This window comes from Pelophylax lessonae, assembly GCF_965119305.1.
Source record: "Pelophylax lessonae genome assembly, chromosome: 6".
Classification (NCBI taxonomy): Eukaryota; Metazoa; Chordata; class Amphibia; order Anura; family Ranidae; genus Pelophylax; species Pelophylax lessonae.
The window spans coordinates 117,643,562-117,670,323 of record NC_138773.1 but is presented as its reverse complement, the minus strand read 5'-3'; the positions used below and the strand labels follow the sequence as shown (position 1 = coordinate 117,670,323).

General features: G+C 47.8%; 1 protein-coding gene across 4 annotated transcripts in view; it reads right to left on the bottom strand.

Annotated features, from left to right (window-relative positions):
• SMG1 (SMG1 nonsense mediated mRNA decay associated PI3K related kinase) overlaps positions 1-26,762 on the bottom strand; it is a 795,166-nt gene that overhangs the window by 530,756 nt on the left and 237,648 nt on the right. For all 4 annotated transcript variants that reach the window (XM_082260927.1, XM_082260924.1, XM_082260925.1 and 1 more), the window contains exon 20: positions 5,207-5,406. In XM_082260927.1, the coding sequence (XP_082117053.1) occupies positions 5,207-5,406 (200 nt within the window). The remainder of the gene's footprint in view (positions 1-5,206; positions 5,407-26,762) is intronic.

Genomic DNA, 26,762 nt, shown 5'->3' with positions numbered 1-26,762 from the left:
TCGGTTGCTTCTGGCCATGGCTAGGGATTGGTGGAGGGACCACACTTACCCACGGGAATATTGCCTTGCACCTGATCTGGGAATGGGGGTTGGGATGGCTATGGTGCTGCAATGCACGGGGATGTGTGGGATGATTTGTCTGTTTGGGGGGGGGGACTCTAAGATTGATTGGCCATTACTTGAAATGCATACTAAGCTGGATTTTGGGGGGGGCTCGGTTTGCCTGAGTCGGGCGGTGTTCAAAGCTGCGGGGAGCCTTTCGCATTTCGCTTCCGCTGCTTGGCGGCTGTGGGGGGAGGGGGGGGGTAAAGTTCTCGCTCATTAGACCTTCCCGGACTGCAGGTACACTGTGGGTCCTGGTCGCTCATCTACATTGACCCGAGCTCTCTAGGGACTGTTGTTTTTTTTGGGGGGGGGGGGGGGACTATCCCTAGGGTGTGATTGATAATCGTTCCCCCCTGGTGATGGAAAGCAACCCTTTCCCCCCCCCTTTTTTCTTTTTCACGGTTGGGGTTCTGGTTATTGTTGCACTTTGACTAATGTCTGGATTTTATCTCCGGTCTTCACAACGGGGATCGTATGTGCCGTTAGAACTATATACTGCCATTTTTATTGTGGGTCTACATGATATCATCTCCTTCTCCTGATGCCCCCTCTTCCTTTATAGTTTTTGATCTTCAACATGCTGGGCTGGAAGGAAGACCGGGCTCCGGCTCCTTTTGCTGTGCCTTCTCCGCCCACGACCCTAGGGTTGCACACGGTAGACTTCGGGTCTCCAGGTGCTAGTGCAGTCTTTCTGCTCTCTAGTGTCCTTTGGGTAAGAGTATTTCTTTCTTTCCCTCTACCCTCTTTTACTGGTGCTTTCCTCTTTGCTAGCTTCTGATTAGGAAAGCTCTTTCCACTCCTTCCCTCTTTCTGCTTGCAACCTCCCCCCCCACCTTTTTTTTTTTTTTTGCTGCTCCGTGTGGGGCCATGGACGCCCTTAACGTGGTCTCCTTGAATGCTAAAGGGCTCAATATACCTGAAAAACAGAAAGTCCTCTTCAATGAGTTACGCCGTTGTCGTGCAGACGTGGCTTTTATCCAGGAGACCCACTTCAGAGAGGATCGCCTTCCATTGCTCAAAAATCGCTCTTACCCTTACTCGTACCACGCAACGAACGCTATAGCGAAATCGAAAGGGGTGTCCACCTTGCTGTCAACGCGCGTGCCCTGAATCTGTGAAGACTCGCTGCTGGACCCTGGGGGACGGTATATCTTTCATAGGGGCTCTATTGGCTCTTTTCGTCTCACCCTGGCGTGTATCTATGCTCCTGACGGCCAGGACTCCTTTATTACCGGGGTCTTAGAGAAACTGACCACGTTCCAGGACGGGCGATTTTGGGGGAGGATTTCAATCTCCCCTTAGTTCCGACGGCTGACACTTCTTCGGGGGTCTCCTCTATCCCTCAAGGGACAAGGAAACTATTTTTGCAAGCCCTGCCTGGCTCCCAACTAGTGGATGTCTGGCGGCTACAACATAACTGGGAACGTGATTATACCTTTTTTCCTCCCCCCACAGGACGTACTCCCGTATAGACTTCTTCCTCGTCCCACACCGCCAATTACATGCTGTGGCGGCCACTGATATTAGCTCAATTACCTTCTCGGATTATGCGCTCATCTCCATGACCTATAAATTGTCGGAGGGAACGGGAGTGGGGACCAGGATGTGGCGTCTTAGCGACTCCCATTTACAGAACACGGAAGTGCATGCAGAGATCACCCGGGAACTCACGGAATTCTTTTGTGAAAATGTGACAGAGGACAGTGACCCTGGGATGATCTGGGAAGCCCATAAGGCGGTGGTTCGCGGCCTCTTTATCAGACATGGGTCACATCTTAAGAAACTTCGATTGCAGATGCTTGAGAAGCTACTTAGTGACATCCATGCCCTGGAGGCGCTCCCTAAGCGCTCCGTGAGCAGGGACGTGGAGATGGAGCTCTTTTCGCTGCGCAAAAAAGTTCAGGCTCTCCTTTTTGCAAAGGCGAAGGCAGATCTGCAGAGGTCTCGCCAGGCGTTTTATGTATCGGGTGACAAGTGCGGTCGTTTACTGGCGGCATCCGTGCGGGTGCAGAAACTGGCGAGCTACATTCCACATGTCAATTCCCAAACGGGTCAGTGGATTGCGTAACCCAAATTGATAGCAGCTGAGTTCAAGGGGTTCTATTCCACTCTATATTACCTCCCTACTCAGACGGCCACGCCGTCACAGATCGACGATTATATAGCCTCTGCTCAACTACCTTGTCTTTCGGCGGAGGAGCGGGAACAGCTGGAAGCTCCGATTTCCATGCTGGAACTCCAGAGCGCACTAGGCCCACATTTGTTAACTTGGTTCAACCTCTTGGGTTCCAACAAATCCGCGTTCCCCGTTGACTCACTTCGTGCCCACATTTCCCTGATCCTGAAAGAGGGAAAGAATCCATCGCCTTGTGGCAGTTATCGCCCAATCTCACTGCTGAATGTGGACCTGAAAGTGTTCTCCAAGATCTTGGCGAACCGCTTGGGACCCCACATGACTCACCTGATCCACTTAGGCCAAGTAGGGTTTATCCCGACCCGAGAGGTGCGCGACAACACCTTCAGGGTGCTGAATCTCATACATATTGCCCGGTCATCTAACCGCCCATGTATCCTTCTTAATACAGATGCTGAAAAAGCCTTTGACCGGGTTAGCTGGCGATTTATGACATCTACACTACGATCTATCGGCCTTGGGTCTACTATGTTATCCTGGATAAGACATATCTACTCTCACCCCACGGCACAGGTGAAGCGCAATGGGGCACTCACGGACCCTTTCTCCATTGCCAACGGTACCCAGCAGGGCTGTCCCCTTTCACCCCCGCTTTTTGCTCTCTCCTTGGAGCCCTTTTTTTGCAGGGTTCGAGCCAACCCGGACATTTCGGGAGTTCAAGTAGGAGCTCTGGAGTGTAAGGTGTCAGCCTATACGGATGACATGATGTTCTCCCTCTCTAACCCGGTGATCTCTGCCCCCAATCTCCTTAAAGAACTGGAAGTGTACGGTAACTGCTCCAACCAAAAAATTAATCTTAGCAAATCGGAGGCCATGGGGGTTGCAATACCGCCTTCCCTTCTGGAGCATCTCTCGACCTCCTTACCATTCCGTTGGACACAGACGGCACTAACCTATTTGGGCACCCGCATAGCCCCGGACTTTTCTTAACTATATGACCTGAACTTCTCCCCGCTTCTAGCGACGGCTCCTCAATAACTGGAATGGAGGCCTACACTCATGGTTCAAGAGGTGTAACCTTATTAAAATGTCAGTACTCCCTAAGATATCTCTTTTGCAGGCCCTCCCGATTAAATTGCCCTCCATCTTCTTCAGAAAGCTCCATTCCCTATATGGCATAATGGGTCTCCACATCTCTCCCGTGCCCTCTTGACTCTTCCCAAACAGTGTTGGAGGTCTAGTCCTCCCTGACGTAGTGAAATACTACCAGGTGGTCCATCTGGGCAATCTTCTTGACTGGCGGAGACACAGGGAGGGCAAGCTGTGGCTACAGATTGAACAAACCCAGTCGGGGACTCCATTGGGGGGCACGCCATGGTATCGGGATCATTGCGCTCCTTCTCTTAAAATCGCACCCCACGATTGGAGTGACCCTCTCGCTAGTGGCCGCGCTCTTCTCTCATCCAGCCGTTTCTACAACTACCTCCCCCCTTTTCCCTGTATTGGGGAATCCGGCCTTCCTGCCTGGCGCTACAGACCAGGTGTTCCAACTCATGCAACAGAGTGGTAAGGGGTTGGCATCGCACTTCCTCCGTAATGGACAGTGGCCCTCCTTAGCGGCGTTGATGGCACCTAATGGTCCCTTTGTGTTGGATTTCTGACGAGCAGCTCAGCTCCACCATCTTCATTCCCTACCTGCACCGGACCTTTTTAAATCGGGAGCTCACTCCCTACGAGGATTATTGCTCTGGGGAGGGGATCCTGCCCCACATGCTCTCAAAGGCTTATAGCTTGTTGGTGACTCCCAGGGAAGATTTTACCCCTGCTTGCATTTGCAAATAGGAACGGGAATTGCAGCTAACGTTCTCCCCGACCCAGAAGTTGAACTTGTGTAAGATAGCATTGAAGACGCCGACCTGCACTAAATTGCAGGAATCCAACTACAAAGTTCTCACCAGATGGTACAGGGTGCCCTCCCTCTTAAGCAAGATCTACCCGGGAACCTCGGAGGTTTGCTGGAGGTGTCAGGGGGAGGAGGGCACCCTGCTCCATATCTTCTGGTCGTGTCCTAGGCTTCGTGGGTTCTGGACTGCAATTAAGGATCTCTTGGGTGACCTCACGGACTATGTCATCCCGGATACCCCGGCCTTCTTTCTTCTGCAACTAACGAGGATACCTATGCAAAAAATGTAAAAAAATTGATCGTCCCTCACGTTCTGTGTGAGGCAAAATCTTGCATCCCAATATATTGGAAAACCTCTCAGACGCCTATTAGGGACTGCATGCATAAACTAGAGGAGATCAACAAGATTAAAGACTTGACTCTTACAGCTTTGCACCAGTGTGAACGGTATGAGAGGGTGTGGGGTTATTGGAATATGTTCATCCTCTCTGACGGGGAAATCCCCGATGTGCTCGTGAGCCCTGGCGGTTTGGGAGATTTGTGGCGGTGTCCGTGTCTGGTACGGAGCAGCATCTCCTTGCGCGCCCCCCCATTTTCTCTTTTTTCTCCCCCTCTTCCTCCCTCCCTTTTCTCTTTTCCCCCCCAATATCTCTTTCTGTGCCTAGGCAGACTGCTATGACCAAAACTGTGAGATCCACAATGTGACCCTTTCTCTTGCCATGATCCACCGCTCTCACTTAAGTTTCTAATTTTATTGGGTTACGGCATGTTGCGAACTAGCACAGGTCTGATATCTGGGTTTTTTTTTTTCTTTTTCTAGCATGATAAAGAACTCCTGACGTTCCTACGCTTATGCATGTGACATTCCTGATGTTTGTGTTATTTTTTCATTGATGGACGTTATTGACATTTCTTTTCTTAGTTTTTTCTTTTGTTGATTACTTTGTACAATGGATGCGTCACTTGCCTTCTGCTGTTACTGCCTTTCTACTTAAATAAATAAAATATTTGAAAAAAAAAAAAAATGTATTTTAGTACTCAGTACCAAAAGATTAACAGAATACCTTCAATAGTTTGGAACGTATCTTGTGCTCTTCCTAAGGGAGTCCGTAATTTAGACAAGACAGTGAACTGAGCAGCCTCCCACACTGCCCACTGCCACAAGACCGCGTCTGTCTTCAGCAGATTACGGGGAATGAGCGAAGCATCACGTTTATCAAGCCTCTGGCAACTGTGAAATAGCCTCTCCAACCAATTGTCCTTTCTAGAGAGAAAGAGAAACAAAAGATCAAATAAGGAGATTGCTGTACATACAATTAAAGCCATTTTATGGAGGTTGAGAGACAATTCAGAAATTATTGGGTTATAGTGCTGCCTACAGAAGATTGTAGACGCTGGCAAAGAAAAACCTACAGTCCCAGTAGTATAAGCCTTCTAGCCCCAGCATGCCTCCATTTTTGTTAAAACAGTTGTAAAGAACATAACCATTGACAGAGGTATGATACCTGTGCCCTTTAAACTCCAATTCATTTTATGGTAAGTACAAAAATTACATTTTCTTGTTAATTGAGGGGCACAGGATTTAAGAGTCTGTAGGAACAACCGGGCAGTCTGAGGGGTAGGCATCAGCAATATTTAAAAATAAAAAAAAAAAACACATTAATAAACAGTCCTACAAAACAACATACTGGAGACGGTCAGCAGTTCAAAGGGCCCTCTAATGGACCTTATGCCCGAAAATTACATCAGAGGAGGCCTAAATATCCACTTTGTAAAATTTGAAAAACATGTGAAACGAAGGCCAGGTAGCAGCCTTGCAAAACTGGGAGAGGGATACTTAAAAGCTGAAAAGACCAAAAGGAGCCTACAGAGCTAAAGAGTGGACCTATGCCATTGACTTAAGTTATCAATATTATGCTCGTGTCTGTATATCAGATTGCAGTCACATGCTGTACTCTTTAAATTTCTTTCATAAGATGTATTGAAAGAGAAAGAGTGGACCCAAACCATAGATGAACTGGGAGCCATGACTGCCATGGCCATTCTAAAGGAAGCAGTGATCCATTATGAGTGACTGTGTGTATGTATGTTTGACTGCATGCGCAGCTGCTTACCCCCACTGACAACGTTGACATTATTTTAACTTTGGTGTGGTGAAGGCTCATTTTACTGTTGCTTTTATTTTTTGATTTGGCATTTTTCTAACAAAGCCGTTTTTCTTATAAACTATAGTGTTCCATAATGTGACTGTTTTGGTGGACCAACTGTTCATCCTTGATTTACCTCTTCAAAAGATGCTGATAATGGCCAACAATAAATTTATATTTAAATTAAAAATTGAATAGAAAACCTAAAAAAAAAAAAAAAAAAATGTACACACATATATATATATATATATATATATATATATATATATATATATATATATATATATATATATATAATATACACACACACACATATACATACACACACACACAAATACACACACACATACACAGTGCCTTGCGAAAGTATTAGGCCCCCTTGAACTTTGACCTTTTGCCACATTTCAGGCTTCAAACGTAAAGATATAAAACTGTAATTTTTTGTGAAGCATCAACAAGTGGGACACAATCATGAAGTGGAACGAAATTTATTGGATATTTCAAACTTTAACAAATAAAAAACTGAAAAATTGGGCGTGCAAAATTATTCAGCCCCCTTAAGTTAATACTTTGTAGCGCCACCTATTGCTGCGATTACAGCTGTAAGTCACTTGGGGTATGTCTCTATCAGTTTTGCACATCGAGAGACTGACATTTTTGCCCATTCCTCCTTGCAAAAGAGCTCGAGCTCAGTGAGATTGGATGGAGAGCGTTTGTGAACAGCAGTTTTCAGTTCTTTCCACAGATTCTCCATTGGATTCAGGTCTGGACTTGGACTTGGCCATTCTAACACCTTAATATGTTTATTTGTGAACCATTCCATTGTAGATTTTGCTTTATGTTTTGGATCATTGTCTTGTTGAAAGACAAATCTCCGTCCCAGTCTCAGGTCTTTTGCAGACTCCATCAGGTTTTCTTCCAGAATGGTCCTGTATTTAGCTCCATCTATCTTCCCATCAATTTTAACCATCTTCCCTGTCCCTGCTGAAGAAAAGCAGGCCCAAACCATGATGCTGCCACCACCATGTTTGACAGTGGGGATGGTGTGTTCAGGGTGAGGAGCTATGTTGCTTTTACGCCAAACATAACGTTTTGCATTGTTGCCAAAAAGTTTGATTTTGGGTTCATCTGACCAGAGCACCTTCTGCCACGTTTGGTTTGTCTCCCAGGTGGCTTGTGGCAAGCTTTAAACGACACTTTTTATGGATATCTTTAAGAAATGGCTTTCTTCTTGCCACTCTTCCATAAAAGGCCAGATTTGTGCAGTATACGACTGATTGTTGTCCTATGGACAGAGTCTCCCACCTCAGCTGTGGATCTCTGTAGTTAATCCAGAGTGTTCATGGGCCTCTTGGCTGCATCTCTGATCAGTCTTCTCCTTGTATGAGCGGAAAGTTTAGAGGGACGGCCAGGTCTTCGTAGATTTGCACTGGTCTGATACTCCTTCCATTTCAATATTATCGCTTGCACAGTGCTCCTTGGGATGTTTAAAGCTTGGGAAATCTTTTTGTATCCAAATCCGGCTTTAAACTTCTCCACAACAGTATTTCGGACCTGCCTGGTGTGTTCCTTGTTCATGATGCTCTCTGCGCTTTAAACGGACCTCTGAGACTATCACAGTGCAGGTGCGTTTATACGGAGACTTGATTACACACAGGTGGATTCTATTTATCATCATTAGTCATTTAGGTCAACATTGGATCATTCAGAGATCCTCACTGAACTTCTGGAGAGAGTTTGCTGCACTGAAAGTAAAGGGGCTGAATAATTTTGCACGCCCAATTTTTCAGTTATTTGTTAACAAAGTTTGAAATATCCAATAAATTTCGTCCCACTTCATGATCGTGTCCCACTTGTTGATTCTTCACAAAAAATTACAGTTTTATATCTTTATGTTTGAAGCCTAAAAGGTGGCAAAAGGTTGAAAAGTTCAAGGGGGCTGAATACTTTCGCAAGGCACTGTGTGTGTGTGTGTGTGTGTGTATGTGTGTGTATGTATATATATATATATATATATATATATATATATATATATATATATATATATATATATATATTAAAAACCATCAACTTCAGTTTCGGCTAAGTGCATCCAGAATTTGCAGTTTCTGTACTGGAATCTTCATTTCGGTGCACCACTAGTGGACATCGGTTTTAACAAAATGCAACCTATATTTGCAGGAAAAACACAAACATTCATTTATCGTTTGCATAGAAGCCTGCAAAGAAATGCATCAATCAGTGCATTCCATGTGCAAATACTTTCTGCAGCCACTGCGCCACACCAAGGTACAGATCTTTTACAGGGCTGCAGGAAGTATAAATGGACTACAAAGGGTGGTGATCATCACACTTGTTTTCCATTATTTCCCACTGCTGCAATGGTAGACAGATGCCTATGAATGAATGATGCAGCTCTGCAGGGAGGAGTCAGCCTTTAACCCTTTAGAGACACCAAAAGGCATACAGCGGAGTAGAACAGCTTCCAGCTGGCCAGGTCAATATGCTTTACTTAGGCTGCATTTCTCGCTCTTGTTGCTTCAGCAGCCATGATTCTCCTAAATAGCTATGATCAGAGGCTGACAAGTCACTGACCACAGCAATTCATTGCAAAGTGACTAAGTGACTAAGTGGAGAGTGTGATCTGTTGAAGGATCAATTAAACAAAAGGAAATTAAAGTAAAAAATTCAATAGTGCTTGGGGAGGGAGGAAAGAAAAAACAAGATATCCGTTTACACATGAAGAGACCAAACGGAACCTTTTCCGACAGAATAGCCCAGGGGATAAGCAATTCTTATCCCAAAGCAGTCTACACACATATTTTCCCATTTACCAGTCGGTTGAAGAAAAAAATAAAAGTAAAAACCACACAAGCGATGTGGAAGCAGGAATCTCCCCAACTGTTGTATCCGGACAGCAGAGGAAAATGAATAACAGGCTAATCAATCAATGCACTACAACCCTAACCTAAATGTGTGAAACAACTTCATGAAATAGCACTTCAAGCCAAGAATAGCTATAATTAGCTATGGAAAGGGACAAACAGACCAAAGAAAGAACCAGACTGTGTTCTACCCTGTCTTCCTAGAAAGAGAAAATTAACCGCATTTTTTTGTGTCTAAGAAAAGTATGCACATACATTGAACAGTGAGCAGAAAGCTTAAAAAAGCAGTGGTCTCAACTGACTGTCCAAAACATGTGAAACTAATTTTCTGTACTGTCTCTGTACTTACTGAAATTGTTCAATTAACTTTCACTATTGAAAAAATAGCAGTGGTCTCTGCAGCATGCTAGCATAGCATACCATGATGCATTAGATATACAGTGTATGTGCATGCATGCATGCGTATTTTTTATTGGGCTTTAAAGCGATAAAGTATCTTTTTTTTTTTCTTCTTTAAAAACAAACATGTTAAACAAAAGCTCATTAACTATAGTTTGAAAGCTGCCAGTGTACATGAAGCCTAAGGCTCCATGTACACGGGACGTTGTAAATGGCCGTTTAGGAGCAGTTGGGCTTTTTTTTCAGAAGTCCCTGAACCCACCTGCATGTTATCTTATCTGTCCGTGTACACAGGGTCATTTACAGTTATTTACAGGCAGTTGAGTTCAGGGACGTTTTTTGGAACGCAATTATTTGCGTTCGAACGTGTGTTTCCCGGCGTTTCAAACGCAAAAACGGGACCGAATGCGACCGAACGTGATGATGTTCAGCCACGTTATACGTTTTTTTTTTTTCTTCCATTCAAAATCAAATGGTTCCCTATGGGAGCCTATTGATTTGAATGGAAGTCGCACCGCAAGTCGCATCAGGATGATCCGACTTTCGGCGTGACTTTCGCTGTGAGAATCTTGAGGGGGCACACCACGCCAAAAATGGGAAAACACGGCGTGGGGGTCCCACCCAGGTTCCAAACAAGGCCCTTCGGGTCTGGTATGGAATTTGAGGGTAGCCCCACGCCGAAAAAACGGCTTGGGGTCCCCCAAAATCCATACGAGACCCTTATCCGAGCACGCAGCCCGGTAGGGCAGGAAGGGGGAGGGGACGAGCGAGCGACCCCCCCCCCCCGGACCATACTAGGCCACATGCCCTCAAAATGGGGGGGGGGGGGGGTGTTGGTGCTTTGGGGCAGGGGGGGAGCAGTTCTTTGAAAAAAAAAAAAGAAAACATGCAGCGCACCACACCGCCGAAGCATCACATATGGACACTACTCTGCCTCTGGCCACCACACCTCCCATAATGGACGACCCCTCCACAGACAAAATTGCTCAGGTAGTGGTTGCCCTGATGACCCCCACTATTACTGCTTCTGTGGAGAGGTTAGTCGCAGATGCCATGGCCAGTATTAAGAGGGAGTTAGATGAATATTCACAGACTTAATGAGATGGAGAGTCGCCTGTCCAATGTTGAAGATAAGCTTTACCAATCCCAGAGCACTGAACAGACTCAGGACAAGTTAAACCGAATGATCTTACAGAAACTTGAAGACCTGGAAAACAGGGCGAGAAGGAGCAATCTCAGATTCATTGGCGTCCCTGAATCTATCGCCCCTTCCACAAATTCCTGAACGCTGCGCTAGGAAAATTCCTGAAGCCCTAGGGTTACTGGGTGTCTGCGTAGTGGAAAGGGCTCATCGGATGGGGCCTGTACTCGGAAGAGCGTAAATCCCCGTGTCCGATCATAGCCAAATACCTCAATTATGCTGACAAATCGTATAGCCTGCAGAAATTTCGCCAGTCCAGAACTTCCAGATCGATGGAATAAAAATACTTTTTGCTGACTACTGTGTAGAGGTGGCAAAAAAGCGCAAAGCATTCCGTATGCTCTAAACTGCACCAGGAACGCATTAAATTTACCTTGGCCTACCCGGCGACGATACATCTTCGTGCGCCTAATGGTAACCAGCTGTCCTTCCAGGACCAGGTAGAGGCTGAATCCTTCGTCGGTACCCTTCATGCTGGCGAACAGGGACAACTGGCATGCGCCAGGACCGCGCAAGGAATCCCCCAAGCGGTTGAAATATTCCACTGTGGTAAGCTCTGGTCGCACAGACACCCCGCGCTGACTCTTCCTGTATGACCGGCTCTTATCCTGAGGTCTTTGATATCTTTGGTTATTTGCCTCTCTGCATTATGCTCTGAGAGTTTATTTACTATAATGTGGTGTTTCTCCTGTAATTGTTCCCACTGCTTTATATTATCGTATGCAATATAAATTATGCATTTGTTTCCCGGTTATCTTCTCCCTTAGAGCTTGTGAACTCTGGTCGACCGCCCACCCCCATAGGGTCCGAGACCCAGCCACCTTGTCTGCGTACCCTGAATAAGGGCAAGGCTTCTACGCCTTTCGCATCTGAGTACAAGTCTGGGGAGCGGCGTTCCACAGCGTACACATGCGGAGAAAAGTAAATGCATTCCCTTATTAACGTTTCATATTTTGTTTTTTGGTCCACCCCAGTTTTCCGGTCCTCCCCTGCCTCACTCCTATCGAACTCACTGCTGGTCCCGACTCAACGTTATCCCGATCCTTTCATCACTCTGGCAGTCTACACTTGGGCATTCCACGTTGGTGATCTGACTTCCCTGTTTCTGCTGTGCAGTAAGCTCCCTTCAACCTTACTCAGCTACACAACACTCTTTCATCCCTCATGATAGTTGTGACCTGGAATGTTAAGGGTCTTCGGTCCCCGGCTAAGAGGATGAAGGTTTTGCGACACCTTAAGAGTCTCAGGGCAGACATTGCTCTTATCCAGGAATCGCACTTCCTGATATGCAGCGTATGCGCACATTATGGGTGGGAACGGTGATTGGCTTGCCGGCTATAGGCCGCAAAGTGGGAGTGCTTATATTGATTCATAAACGTCTCTCAGTCAATGTCGTTTCCACTGACACCGACACTGATGGTCATTTTGTCTCAGCCCATCTCCACTTCAATAGGGAACTTATTCTCACCAGTATTTACGCACCTAACGTCCCAGATCAAACCTATACCGATAGTTCGGCCCGTATCCTTTCGCACTCTCAAATTCCACACTTGATTGGCGGAGACTTTAACGCTACAATGGACTCTGATTTGGATAAATCTTCCCATAAATTCGATTTGCGTCAACATAACTTTCTCCGCCCCACTCCTCTCGAGTCGCTAATCGAATCACTATCCCTGAACAACGTATGGCGACACTCCCATCCGACCGATAGGGAATACAAGTACTACTCACACCCCCATAAAGTTTTCTCCAGGATTGATTATATCTTTGGCACGGATACTCTCCTCCCTCAGCTTAGGGATGCCACTATACATGAAATCGCTATCTCCGACCATGCACCGGTCTCTGTATCTTTGGACCCCTTGGACTCCCCATCCAACCCCCTCATTTGGAGGTTTCCCTGTTATCTCCGTAATAACTCAGACTTAATTTCCTTTTTGGAGTGAGCCTGGGCTGAATACTCCTCGGCTAACTCTGCCCACGACTCTATCCCCCCCCCCCCCCCCCCGCTTTTTTGGGAGGCCAGCAAGACCTTTTTGCGAGGTCGTATCATCTCGTATGTGGCGGTATTTAAGAAAACCATCAACAGCGGATATAAGCAGGCTAGCGAACATTTGCGGGCGGCACAATGGACTCTTATACCAACCGACTCTCCAACTGCTAGAAAAAACCTGGCTGGAAGCCAAGACCAATTTCGACTCTTGGGCCAACAAGGTAGAAAATGTCAATAGAGCGTATCTATCCGCGACTTTGCACAGGTTCAGTAATAAAGCTGGCAGGCTACTGGCGAGGTTGTGCAAAGGTCTATACTCACCTACCCATATCAGCTCCTTGCAATACCGCTCCGGAAAAGTAGACTCAACTCCCCAGGGAATCCAGCGTATTATGGTGTCCTTTTATGAACGGGTGAATTTTTTTCTCCGTTGGCTTCTCTACAGTTCTCCGGGGAAAATGATCACATCTGGCACCCATTTTATGAATCGGAGAACTTCAGTTCGCCCAGGGTGATCAGAGGAGAACAGTTTTCTCGGAGATCTGTGTAGAAGTCAATGGAGCGCCTGTAATCTCGTGAGACAAAGCGAGATTACAGTAGTATGAAAATCCCTCGCGCGCTTTAACAAGCAGAGATAAATTATCACTGCTGAGTACACGAGGTTATAAATAATAGTCCCCTTACATAAATATGTATATATATACACTGAATACACACACACATACATTGTATATATATATACACACACATTAAATAGATATCTACGTGTATGTGTGTATATATATACATGTATATATATACATAAATATGGCAGGGGGACATGATTACTGTGTTGGGGGGTCTGAACGAGGAAGAAGGAAGTCCATAATCTTCCTTTTTCCCCCTCAGTTTTCCCCCGATTCTGTCTTCACTCCCCACTTCACAAGCTCCAGGCTGGTGAACCCAGGAGTGTGAATTCTGACCCAGATCGCCAGTGAAGTGCGGGGATCGCAGCTTCATAGCCTGGCCATTTCTGTGTCTGTCAATGACAGATTCCCGTGTGAAGAGATGATCAGCGGAGAACATGTTCTCCCCCGATCATTTCTGTTTCATAAACTGAGAATAATCGGAAATGAGCTGTGATCAGCAGGATCACTGCTCATCTCCATTTCATAAAAGGACACCTATGCGTGAATTTTACTCCTTCCTTCGTAATGCAGGACTTCCCAAAATATCCCAAACCCATTTGGACATGTTTCCATGTCACTGGAAGAAATCTCTGCTACCATTAAATCCTTAGCGCCAAACAAAGCCCCGGGTCCCGATGGTCTATCCGGGGAATTTTACAAATCCCTTTCCCCTAGCATAGTTCCCACTTTAGCAAAAGTATACTCCTCAATCTGGGCAGGAGGCCCATATCTTCCTACGGGCAATGAAGCCATCATCAAACTGCTAGCTAAAAAGGGTAAGGACCCTCTGGATCCTGGGTCGTACAGGCCCATTTAGCTCCTTAACCTAGATGTTAAGATCCTCTCCAAGATAATAGCCTCACGTCTTGCCCTCATGCCTCATCTGATTCATCTGGCCCAAATGGGTTTTACTGAAGGTAGGTCGGCCGCTACTAACATACGTAAGGTACTCCTAAACTTTAGACCATGCACGCTTACACCCGGGGGTGGGGGGGGGGGGCCTCAGGCATTTGAGAACGTAAGTTTCGAATGACTTCGTAGGGTTCTGGTTACCATGGGATTCCAGGGCCCTTTTGCCAAATTTGTGAGTTCCATGTATACCTCTCCAGCGGCCCGGTTATGCGTTGGGGGAGGATCCTTCACTGAGGAATTTCGCCTTTTCAAAAAGGTACGTGTCAGGGCTGCCCCCTCTCACCGCTCCTCTTCAATTTGGCAATTGAGCCCCTCTCTCGTCACCTGCTGGCAAAAGCCACCCTACATGGAATTAATGTTGGCTCCCAAGAATTGCGCTTATCCTTATTTGCGGACGTTTTGCTTTTCAGATCTAACCCCTCCGCTTATATCCCTGCGACTGTCTCCACCTTTGTCGAATTTAAGCAATGCTCAGAATGCTGAGAACTACTCCAAGAGGGAGATACTCCCTCTTGGTGCCGACGCTCGCAGACCTTGGGAATCAAATCCCCTTTCATACTTGCTAAAAAACATATTACCTATTTAGGCATTAAAATAGGGAAAACCCCCTCTTCCATATAAACCCTGAACTACCCTCCTTTGATTTCTAAGATACAACGGGAACTGGAAAACTGGATGGAACTGCCGCTCTCGCTACTGGGAAGATGCCACCTTAAAAAAATGGTTAGTTTTGCCCATTTATTTTACCCTTTACAGACCCTATCTCTACTACTTAAACATAAAGATACACAATCCCTTGAGCGTGCGTGCCTTCTCCAAATTTCTTTGGAAGGGCAAACGACCCCACATTGCTATTAAGAATCCCTGTCTTCCCAGGGGCAAGGGTGGTATTAATTTCCCAGATCTGATACTCTAATCTGTCTTGTCTGCTCGGGGTAGCCTTGGACTGGATATGCCAAACTTCACAGTACTCCAACTACACCCTGGAGTCCCAGATGTCCAGCCCATTCTACCTATCTGCTCTTTTATATGCCAAATGGGCTTTTCTGCGACCAAAGCTCCGCCACAACCTGCTGCTAAGAGACACGGTTATTGCATGGAGAGAGGTGCATAAATGTCTACGACTTCCCCTGTCTATCTCTAGATACCTCCGATCCGGGGTAATCCTACTTTCTCTCTGGGTCTGGAGCATTCCGTGTTTCATCTGTGGGAACACAAGGGTCTTACTCATTTTGCAGACCTCTGGGACCCATCAAAGGGTACTCCCCATACCTATCAAGTCAACATGGACAAATACGGCCTTCCTGGTTCGCATTTATTTTATTTTTTTTTAAATTCTATTTTTATTGCATAAAAGCATAATAAACATAACATGAGAATGACATAACAGCAAAAGTAACAGAAGACAACACAATGACAAGGCAGGTAAAGATACAGTACAAAATTGCAAAGCATGAGAAATTTTTTTAGTAAAAACATGATAAAATGTCCACATATACAAGAAACGTTCTAGAAAAGAGCAAAGGGATCAAGGGGGGTTTAAGGCATATGAATCCTTAGCTTCCCAGACAGCATTGAACTTGGGCAGCTCATCATGCACCCTAGCCGTTAAAGACTCCAAGTTCTGGATGTCAGAAACTAGTTTCCAAAAAAGAGCCTTGTCTGGAGGGGTCTCCTCCAGCCAGCATAGGGGAATGGCCCTCCCAGCAGCCAAAAGGAGAAAGGAAATCAGCTTGGATGTTGGCTTGGAGAGCCTGGGAAATGGCAGGCCGAGTAGACAATGCAAGGGGTGTAGTGGCCAATCAACTCCCACCACAGCTTTAAGAGTGTCCAGAACCATTGACCAAAAGGGACAAATAAGGGAACATGACCAAAAAATATGATATAGAGAACCTGTATCCCCCCTGCACCGCCAGCACAGGGCGGAACACGAGGGATTCATCTTATAAAGGGGCGTCCTGGGGTCCTATACCAAAAAAGAAGCACCTTGAGGGCAGTCTCTCTCTGCGCCACACAGCGGGTAGATTTAAAGGAAGACGTCCATATCCTATTCCACATAGGCAGCGTAATCGGCCGACCCAGTATCTCAGACCACCGTCGCATGTAAAAATGTGAGTCCCCAGCGAGCGGAACAGCGTCGTGTAAATTGGTATATATGGAAGACACCAAATGTCCCTGATGGGGACCACGGGGGCCTCTCCAGGGTAAATGTCGGCGCCAGTTTCCAAAAAAAGTAGCGAACTTGAAACTTCGGCAAAAGTTTCTCAAAAGTAAAAAACGTACGGGACACTGGGTGGACCAGGCTGCGTAGCTGAAAAAGTGGAGGTTGAGTCCAGGCCCATAACCTACCCACCTGGAGACCATCCAGGAGCAAGGGATTAAAAAGAATTGTGGTGGGGGGGGGGGCATGGCGAAGAGAGAGTACAGACCAAGGCATTTCCGCCAAACCCCCATGGTGACCAGCATTGAATTCAAACACATCCGCTTCAGGACGCCGTCCGCATGCAAGGCCGGTGACCACACCATCGAGCAGGGGTGTACCGGATAAATAATCCCCCTCTCAATCTCCGACCACCTGTTGGGGGCCAACCAGGAAGACCAGGAGGCCACCACCCGGAGGTGGGAGGCATAATAGTACTTCACTATGTCCGGAGCACCCAAACCCCCCGCCTCCGAGGGGCAAACACCACCGAGGAGGCCATTCTATGTGCCTTATTATTCCAAATAAACCTCAGAAAGGTGCGCTGAAGGAGCTTGAGTTGCGCAGGCGGGACCGCTACTGGCAAGGTGTCAAACAAATAAAGCAATTTTGGCAAGATAGACATTTTTAAAACATTAATACGGCCCAATAAAGACAGGGGGAGGGCGGTCCATTGCTGCAGGGACACAGCTATCTCTCGGATCAAAGGAGTAGAATTGGCCGCATAAAGCTTGGAATGGGCAGGGGTCAAGTTCACCCCCAAATATTTAAGCGACTGCATGCACCACCTATAAGGATATGCATGTTGCAGTCGAAACAATAGATCTGGGGGAACATGAAGGGGCTTAGCCTCCGTTTTAGATGTATTGACCTTATACCCAGATATAGCTCCAAAGGAATCTAGGAGGGCATGCAACGATGGCAAAGAAACTAGTGGGTTCGTCAAAGTCAGCAATATGTCTGCAAACAGGGAAAGCTTATATTCTCTATGTCGCATAGTGACCCCAGCAATATCAGGATGGGAGGGAACGGCTTCCGCCAACGGCTCCAAACACAATACAAACAGAAACGGGGAGAGAGAAACACCTGTGAAGTTATTTTTTATGACACCATGTTATAACTTTATAGGATCCTCTGCCCAGGACTCCATGAGTAGGTTTAAAAACTCTCCTATTGATACTTTGTTGGAATCCGGGAAGTTCAGCATCTCAAATATTTATAAACCCTTACTGGCTACTTGCCTCCTGGTACTATCAACTTTCACCGCCGACAACCGGCTTAAAGACTTCCCGGGAGATTACGTGCTCTCAAGCATACTCCAAGGATATCGTACCACCCTTCGTTTTACTGCAAATGAAGCTTGGAAAGAAACCCAACTAAAGATTTTGCACCGAGCGCATATCCCTTTTTTGTCTGATAAAACCAATCCCACCGCTAGCAAGTGCCCTTTATGTTCTGCTGAGAGACCTTCTCTACAACACAAGTTCTGGTCTTGTTCCTTTATATCTTTGTTTTGTGATCAGCTTTCATCCTTCATCAAGGTCATCACGCTGTCACAACTACTCAAAGACCATCTGCTTCTAATTTTTGGTCCTTGGGACAAACGCTTACAGATGATATGGTAAGGCCACCCCTCGACTCTGGATCCTCACATGTCTACTGGTGGCTAGGAGGGTTATCCTGTCCCACTGGATCTCTGCAACACCACTTCAGTATTTAAAGTACAAAGCGAGCTTACACTCCTCCTTAATATTGACTGCATCAACACAGACTTCAATTTACCTTATTACCGACGCTGCTTTTATAACAAATGGTCAATCTACATATCCTCAACTTTGAAAAACTGGGACTTATTGGATATCTCTACAACATTCTCCTATATGGCCCCATTTCATTTTGCAGCTTTGAGGACCCCAGCTCTTTGAGAGGTCATCGAGTTCTGACCTCACCTCTCCCCACCCCCCTTTTTTTTGTTCCTTCTATGTTATTTTCTTTCTGTATGTTAAAATGACATATCTGTACTATGCCCACTTGAATAAAAAAAATACTTGACTTTTAACAGCCATGCTGTAAAAGTCAGCGACTGTAAAAGCAGGAGAGATGATCGGCCCTTGAGACAGCAGATCTTCCCTGTGAGGAAGTCTCCAAAGAGCATCGGTGACCAACCTTACCAGATCTGCATACCAAGACCGGCGAGACCAGTCTGGGGCCACCAGAATGACCAGAATCCCTTCCATCTCTATTCTGTGCAGAAGCCTCAGCAGGAGTTTCAGCTGAGGGTACGCATAGATCAGTCGATACTGACCCCATGGAGCCACCTGTGCGTCTGTTGTGTCGGCCAGAGGATTCCGAAACCTGGCTACAAACCTCTGTACCTTCTTGTTGAGTCAAGAGTCGGTTGTCCCCCATCAGATACACAGCAGGTGAAACGCATCCGGGTGCAGGGACCATTACCCCTGATCCAACGGACTCAGGTAATCCTCCTGCCAGTTCTCCACTCCTGGGAATATGCACGGCGGAAAGGGTTGGAACAATTTTCTGCCCATTTCAGGATCTCGGCCACCTCCTGGGCTTTGTCCAGCGACTACGGAAAAGCTTTATCGCTCCGTGTTCCAGAATACTGATCTGTAGTCTGGACTACTCCACGGTCCAGGACCCCTGGACACACAGCTTCCCAAGCACTCCTCCCCAGCTGGAAAGGCTGGCATCCATGTTTACCACGGTCCATTATAATGAGGGAGAAGGACTGTGCCTGGCATAGGGCCAACGAGCGAAGCCACCACAGAAGAGCGCTCTTTGTGCTGTGATTAAACCGAATCATAGTGTCCAAGGATTTTGGATCTTTGTTCTACTTGACAAAAATTTCCCTTTGTAAGGGTCTCATGAGTAAATGAGCAAACGGAACCACCTCGAAGGTCGACACCATCAGACCTAAAGCTCACATGCAAGTCCACAGAGAGGACAGGTTGGTGGATAACAGCAAACAAAACGCCCTCTGCAACTTTTCCAGCTTTTCCGGGGGAAGAAACACCCTCGCCGGAGCTGAATCCAGAGTCAGGCCCAGATAGTGCAGCTTGAAGATGGTACCAGAGCCGATTTTTTTAAATTAATGTTCCAACCAAACTCTGGCAGAGTCCGTACAGTGACTGACTCAATGGGAGTCTGCTCTTAAAGAGGAGTTTGTCCAGGTAGCCCAGTACCACCAACACTTTAGTGAAGATCCTGGAGTGGAGGCAAGACCAAAGGGTAACGCCATAAATTGATAATGCACCTCTTCTACAGTGAAGCGAAGAAAATCGTGCAGTGCAAATAGGGATGTGTAGATATGCGTCCTTGATATCTATGGAGGCCAAAATGTCTCCTTGGTGTGGGGACGTCACTACGGTGCGAATGGACTCCATTCGAAACTGCTGTACCCGTACAAAGTGGTTCAGAGCCTTGAGGTCCAGGATTGGACGCACTTTGTCTTTGTTCCTGGGAACATTGAACAGGTTTGAATAGAACCCATGAAAGTGTTCCCAGGAGAGGGAACCGGCACAATCACCCCTGCGACAGCAGATCTTTTACCACCTCTCGTAGATCCATTAACCGATCTGGAGATAGACTTAGATTGGACGAGAAGAATCTGTCCGACGGTCAAGACCTGAATTCGATCTTGTAACCCGATTGGATAAGTTTGTGGACCCATTTGTCCTGAATCAAGGCGGTCCATGGTTCCAGAAAGAAGCAAAGACGTCCCCCCACCCCAGTTACGAGTGAGGGCGCCCCTTAATGCAGACGGGGATTTGTATGTAGATCTGGATTGGCCTGCTCTCAGCTTACCCGACCAAGTCTTCTTGGAACCCCCAAAATACCTAAATGGCTTACATCCTTTCTCCTGCGTGCCGGAGGTACAAAAAGGCCACCTGTGAGCTGTAAAATAAGGCTCCCGTCTATTACGTGGTGACTTGTCGTTGGCGGATTGAGGAAAAAGAGTACTCTTCCCAGCTGTAAGACCCTTGATCAGTTCATCTAATGAAGATCCAAACAAACGGTCCCCCGTAAAGGGGAGCTCTGATAGAGTCTTTTTTTGAAGCCTGGTCCGCAGACCAGCTTTTTAGCCACAACATGCGTCTAATAGCTACCCCCCCCCTGTGAATACTCTGGCTACAAGAGGGGCCGCATCACATATAAATAGTAGGGCTTGGACCATTTGGTCCGTTAGCTCTGCAAGGCCCGGAGGGAGCCGTTCTGTTTCTAGGTCACTTTTTAGTAACTTTGCCCTTTCCGGTATGGTCTAGGGCAGTGGTCCTCAAACCTGGTCCTCAGGGCCCACTAACAGGCCAGGTTTGCAAGATAACTGAAATACATCCCAGGTGATATCATTTGCTGCTCAGTGATTGCAGTATTCTAGTCTGCATCTCCCCAAGGTAATACTTAAAACCTGGCCTGTTAGTGGGCCCTGAGGACCAGAAGTTGAGGATCACTGGTCTAGGACACCAGAGTGATCACAAAGATTGGTTTAAGTATTGAGCACGCTATCACGTGTAAGTGGAGGGACAGAGACTCAATCCTATCCACAGGGTCTGTAAAGACCAGGGACTCCTCCACCGGGACCACAGTAGATTTGTTTAGTCTGGAGACAGGATGGTCCACCTTCGGTGGAACGGTTCATTTTGCGGATACCGCGTCCGCAAATTGATAGCGCCTCTTAAAACGCTTTGGCACCACTAAAATCTGAAGCACACCCATTGGTCAGACAATTTTGTCAAAAAGTTCCGGACAAGGGAAAACCTTGCCCGACTTCTGGGATTTGCGAGTGCCAAATGACACCTGCGTACCTGACGCTGCAGAATCATCTGCCATTTTTTGAGTTTCCTGTATTAACACTTAGCGCCTCCACCAGCGTGCTTTTCCGTGCGGCTGCAGACGAGGGGATATGTCGTCCACGCCATCCGAGTGCGATGACACACAACTCCTTTAGGGTGACATGCGTCCACAGTGGCCATATCTACCTCAGAATCTGAGGATACGGGAAAGGCAGGGGAGAGCATAGGGCGCTTTTTACTAGTGGTATTTTTTAAAACCAAATCCACTTTTGACACCAGGTTTTCCAAAGCAGCTGTTAAGGCAGACAGTGGTTGCGACCTGGAGGTCCCAGCAACCGCAAAGGGGTGATCTATAAGTGAAATTTGTTCCTGGGACTCCATATGAACCCTGGAATGGCGCAGAGCCCCTTTAAGAAAACTGGGAAAAACTGACCCACACCACTGCGCCAGCGGTACTACAAGTTCCAGCCACTAGCACTGCAGATAGGGTGAGAGAGAGACCTACAGGGATCCCAATAGACATACCACCATTGGATATGGAGGGGAAAAGGATTAGTCTGCTGTGCAGAGAAAACGATCTTCACAGGAAGAGGAAGTACCTGGGTCATAACTAGAGTAAAGGCCTAGCTGCTCCTTGCTGTCCAGCGTTTGCGGACTCAGAGAAAATGGCCGCCCAATACATTCCTAGGGGAAACCATAAAAACATGGCCGCCACATCGCATTTCAATGGGAACTTCTGCAAAATGAGGCTGAACGATTCTACAGTAAAATAGCCCCTACAGTTAAAAAAAAAAAAAAAAAAAAAAAAAAAAAAAACCTTAGAGGTCCAAATGATTAGTGGCATCAGGGAGGCCTTGGAGGAGTCTGGTACATACAGAGAGGCCAGAGGGAATGAGTACCCGAAGGTCTGACCTTCCCAGGGAGGGGGCCACGCCCGCCCAGAGACCGCCAGAGCTATGGAGGGACACTACTCACCATAACAGCGACATCAGGTGGGCACCACTCTGGACAGACTACCTCTCCACTCAGGGTGGGGGTGCTGACGGCCAAGGGGTATGCTGCAACTCAGGCTCATTTGCATCCCAGCAAGGTGTTTCACTCGCCCCGTCCATCGGGGCTCTGTCGTGGCAAGGCCCAGCGTGGGGCTATAACCTTCACACGCTCGCTGGCCAGGCTGGGAGACCTTAAGGATCTAGGATATCCAGTCCGAAACCCAGTCCGGCTGTTGATTGCAGTTCTCAGCAACATAACTAGCTAAAAAAAATGGAATTTTTGTAAAATCTTATCGTAAAATTCCTTTCTCCGAGTCCTCCGACAGTCGCCGCCATATTCACAGTCTTCACTAATGGGGTATTGCTTCCTCTCCACAGGAGTTTCTAGGCATAAGACTTGTAAAAGAACAATTTATATACATAGTCACACCCATGGGGGCTGTCCTAGTCCAATACCCCCCTGCAATAGCCATCCCAATTCAATTTGGTCACAAGCAGGGATAGTGTATAAAAAAACCCCAAAGAGGGGCGGGGGTGGCGACTGTCGGAGGACTCCGAGAAAGGAATTTTACGGTTAAGATTTTACAAAAATTCAGTTTTCTCTTACGTCCTCCGACAGTCGCCGCCCATTCACACAGTCTTCACTAATGGGGATGTCCCAAAGCAGTGTAGACATGAGGGGTGGGCAACGCAACCGCCAGAAAAGCAACGCAGTACCCACATCAGAGAAAGGAACAGCAAGGGAACCTTCTGGGTAACAAAAAAGGGCTCAACATGAGCAACAACCCAGGAAAACAAATAACCAAAGGGAAAAACAACCCCAACAGCCAGGGACCCGTACAAACCAGAGTCCCCTATGGCACTGCCGCACAGAGAACTTTGCGGCCAAAAGAGGCATCAGCTGATGCCAGAACATCAATTTTATAAAATTTGGAAAAGGTGTGCACCGAAGACCAAGTCGCAGCCTTGCACACCTGGGTCCTGGAAAGCCCAGGACGCACTCACCGACCTGGTAGAATGTGCCTTGACAGGGAATGGAGGAACCCGTTCCCGCAACGAGTAGGCCTGTACAATGGTCTGTCTGATCCATTTGGCAATGGTTGCCGCAGACGCAGCCATACCCTTCCGAGGACCCTCAGGAAGTACAAAGAGAATCTGACTTGCGAAAGGATGCAGTCGACGACAGAAACCCTGATCGCCTTGACAACATCCAGAGAATGCAAAGCAACCTCTTTTGGAAGCTTAGGGTTTGCACAAAGCGAAGGTAAAACAATGTCCTCATTGAGGTGAAAATCCGAAACCACCTTTGGCAGAAAGGATGGATTAGGTCGCAAGACCACCTTATCCCTATGAACCACCAGGTAAGGGGGAACGGCAAGACAACGCCGCCAACTCCGACACTCTGCGAGCAGAAGTGATCGCTACCAGGACCGCAACCTTCTAGATAGCATAGGTAACGAGATTTCCCTGATATTTTCAAACGGGGAACGTTGTAACATGGACAGAACCAAGTTCAAGTCCCATGGAGGTAAGGGCTCCCTTCTGGGAGGGGCCAAGTGACGCACACCTTGAATAAAGGTGCGAATCAAGGAATTAGACGCCACAGGGCGCTGAAAAAGAACAGCCAGAGCAGATACCTGGCCCTTAATCATGGCCAACGCAATGCGCTGGTCCACACCAGTCTGGAGGAAAGCTAACACCCTCGCCACCGAGTAGGAACGAGGAGAGAAACCCCTGGACTCACACCAGGCAAAATAAGCTTTCCATGTACGGTAATTAATTTTACCAGAAGAGGCCTTTCTAGCCTTGATCAAAGTAGGAATGACCTCTGAGGAGAGACCCCTGTCTCTTAGGACCTGGCTTTCAACAGCCATGCCGTTAAAGCCAGCGACTGTAAAGCAGGATGGAAGATCGGTCCCTGAGACAGCAGATCTTCTCGCATTGGCAGCCGCCACAGAGGCTCTATGGCCAGGTGAACTAAGTCCGCGTACCAGGACCAGCGAGGCCAGTCCGGCGCTACCAGAATCACCAGTGATTATTCCGAGGCCAACCTGCGAAGGTACCTGGATAACAACTGAATCGGAGGAAAGGCATAAATCAGACAATACTGATGCCAAGGCACCAACGCGTCCGAGGCGTCTGCCAGAGGATCGCACATTCTTGCCACGAACCTTTCCACCTTGTGGTATAGCAGAGACGCGAACCGATCCAAATCCGGGGATCCCCACTTCGCGCACAGCATTCGAAAAACCTCCGGGTGCAGGGACCATTCCCCCTGGTCCAGGGTCTGGCAGCTCAGATAATCTGCCTGCCAATTCTCCACACCCGGAATGTGCACTGCCGATATCGCGAGACACGAGTCTCGGCCCAAGACAGAATACTGGTCACTTCCTGGGCCGCCCAGGCACTCCTGGTGCCCCCTTGGTGGTTGATGTACGCCACCGCAGTGGCATTGTCCGTCTGCACCAGTACAGGACCGCCCTGAAGACGATCCGACCAATGGAGCAGGCACAGCCTGATCTCTCTCAATTCCAATAGGTTTATCGGAAGGGAGGATTCATCCTCCGACCAAGTGCCCTGGGTAGACAGGTTGCTCAGAACGCCACCCCAGCCCGACAGGCTGGCATCTGTGGTTATTACCGTCCACAGAATTGGTCGGAAGGATTTTCCGTCAGACACCGCCGGGGACTGAAGCCACCACAATAGATCCATTCTGGTTTGGCGACTCAGAGACACCCTCAGATCCAAGGACTGAGGAAGTCGGTCCCACCTGGCCAGGATCTCCGCTTGGAGAGATCGCGTGTGAAACTGTGCAAATGGTATCGCCTCGAAGGCGGACACCATCAACCCCAGGGACCGCATACAGGTCCGGAGTGACGAGGATTTGTTGTCCCTGACCTCGCTCTGCAGGGTCCGGAGCTTGTCCTCCAGTAAAAACACCTTTGCTTGAGCAGAGTCCAGGACCATTCCCAGATACGGGAGACGAACCGAAGGCGACAAGGTCGACTTCTGAATGTTGATAGTCCAACCGAACTCCTGGAGCGTCTGGACCGTAGTGGACAGATCGCGCAGCAGGCTCTGACTGGCACTCGATCTAAAAGGAGATCGTCCAGATATCCCAAGACCGCAAGGCCCTGTGCCCGCAACAGGCCCAGAACAGGCGCCAAGACCCTTGGAGCCGAAGAGAGACCAAAAGGTAATGCCACAAACTGGTAATGATCCTCCGCGATAGCGAATCGGAGGTACCTCTGATAACCCTCGAAAATGGGGATGTGCAGATACGCATCCTTCCGAAGTGATTCCATGCGGAATTTGCGAACGCGCACGAAGTGGTTCAGCGCTTTCAAGTCCAGAATCGGACGGACTTTGCCCTCCTTTCTGGGCACAGTGAACAGATTGGAAAAAAACCCAGAAACCTGTCCCGATGAGGCACCGGGACGACAACCCCCTGGACGATGAGATCCTGCACCGCCTGATGCAGGTCCTGCAACCGCCCTGGGGTCAAATGAAGATTTGAGGGAAAGAATCTGTTCGCCAGCCGTGAAAGAAATTTGATCTTGTACCCTGACCGAATGATTTCCTGAACACATCTGTCCGTGATTCGGAGCAGCCAAGGTTGGAGGAAACCGCGCAAACGTCCCCCCACCCCTGAAACGGGTGAGGGCGTCCCTTCAGGCAGAGGCGGACTGAGCCGCTGTCCCAGCCTGGCCGGATTTTTGTTTGCAGAACCAGGGCTTTTTCTGGCCACCTTGGCCCTTGAAGGGTTTTCCCTTGTTCTGCGCCTTGAAGGCACAAAAGGACCCTTGATTAGGTTTAAAAGGAGGGTGCCCGCTTTCCGCGGAAAAACTTTCCCTTAAAGTTCTGGGTCAGCAAAGTGCTCTTGCCCCCAGTGACTCCTTTAACCAATTCATCCAAAGATTCCCCAAAAAGGCGAGACCCCGCTTGGGAATGTCAGCCACCGTCTTCCTGGATTTCTGGTCAGCCAACCAGCTCTTTAACCAGATTAAGCGACGGTTAATCACTGCGAAGCTGGACAGGCGTACTGCCAAAGGGGCCTCATTTAGAGCCGCATCGCACAAATACATGACCCCCGATAAATCTGATCCACCAGCTCCACTGTAGTGGGAGGGGCAAAGTCCGCCACGAGGGTGCGTTTGAGCACCTTGGTCCAATCCGCCACAGCCTGAGCCACCATTACAGAGGAAAAAATAGGCTTGAGCATGGAACCCGCCACCATGTTGGAATGTCGGGCAAGAGATTCCAGCATCCTATCAGTAGGGTCCCTAAACATCGGGGAGTCCTCGGTGGGGACCAAGGTAGCCTTGTTCAATCTGGCCACCGTGTGATCCACTTGAGGCAGCACACACCAGCGCGCAGCCGTAGTGGCCGCAAAAGGGTAGAGAAGTTGAAAC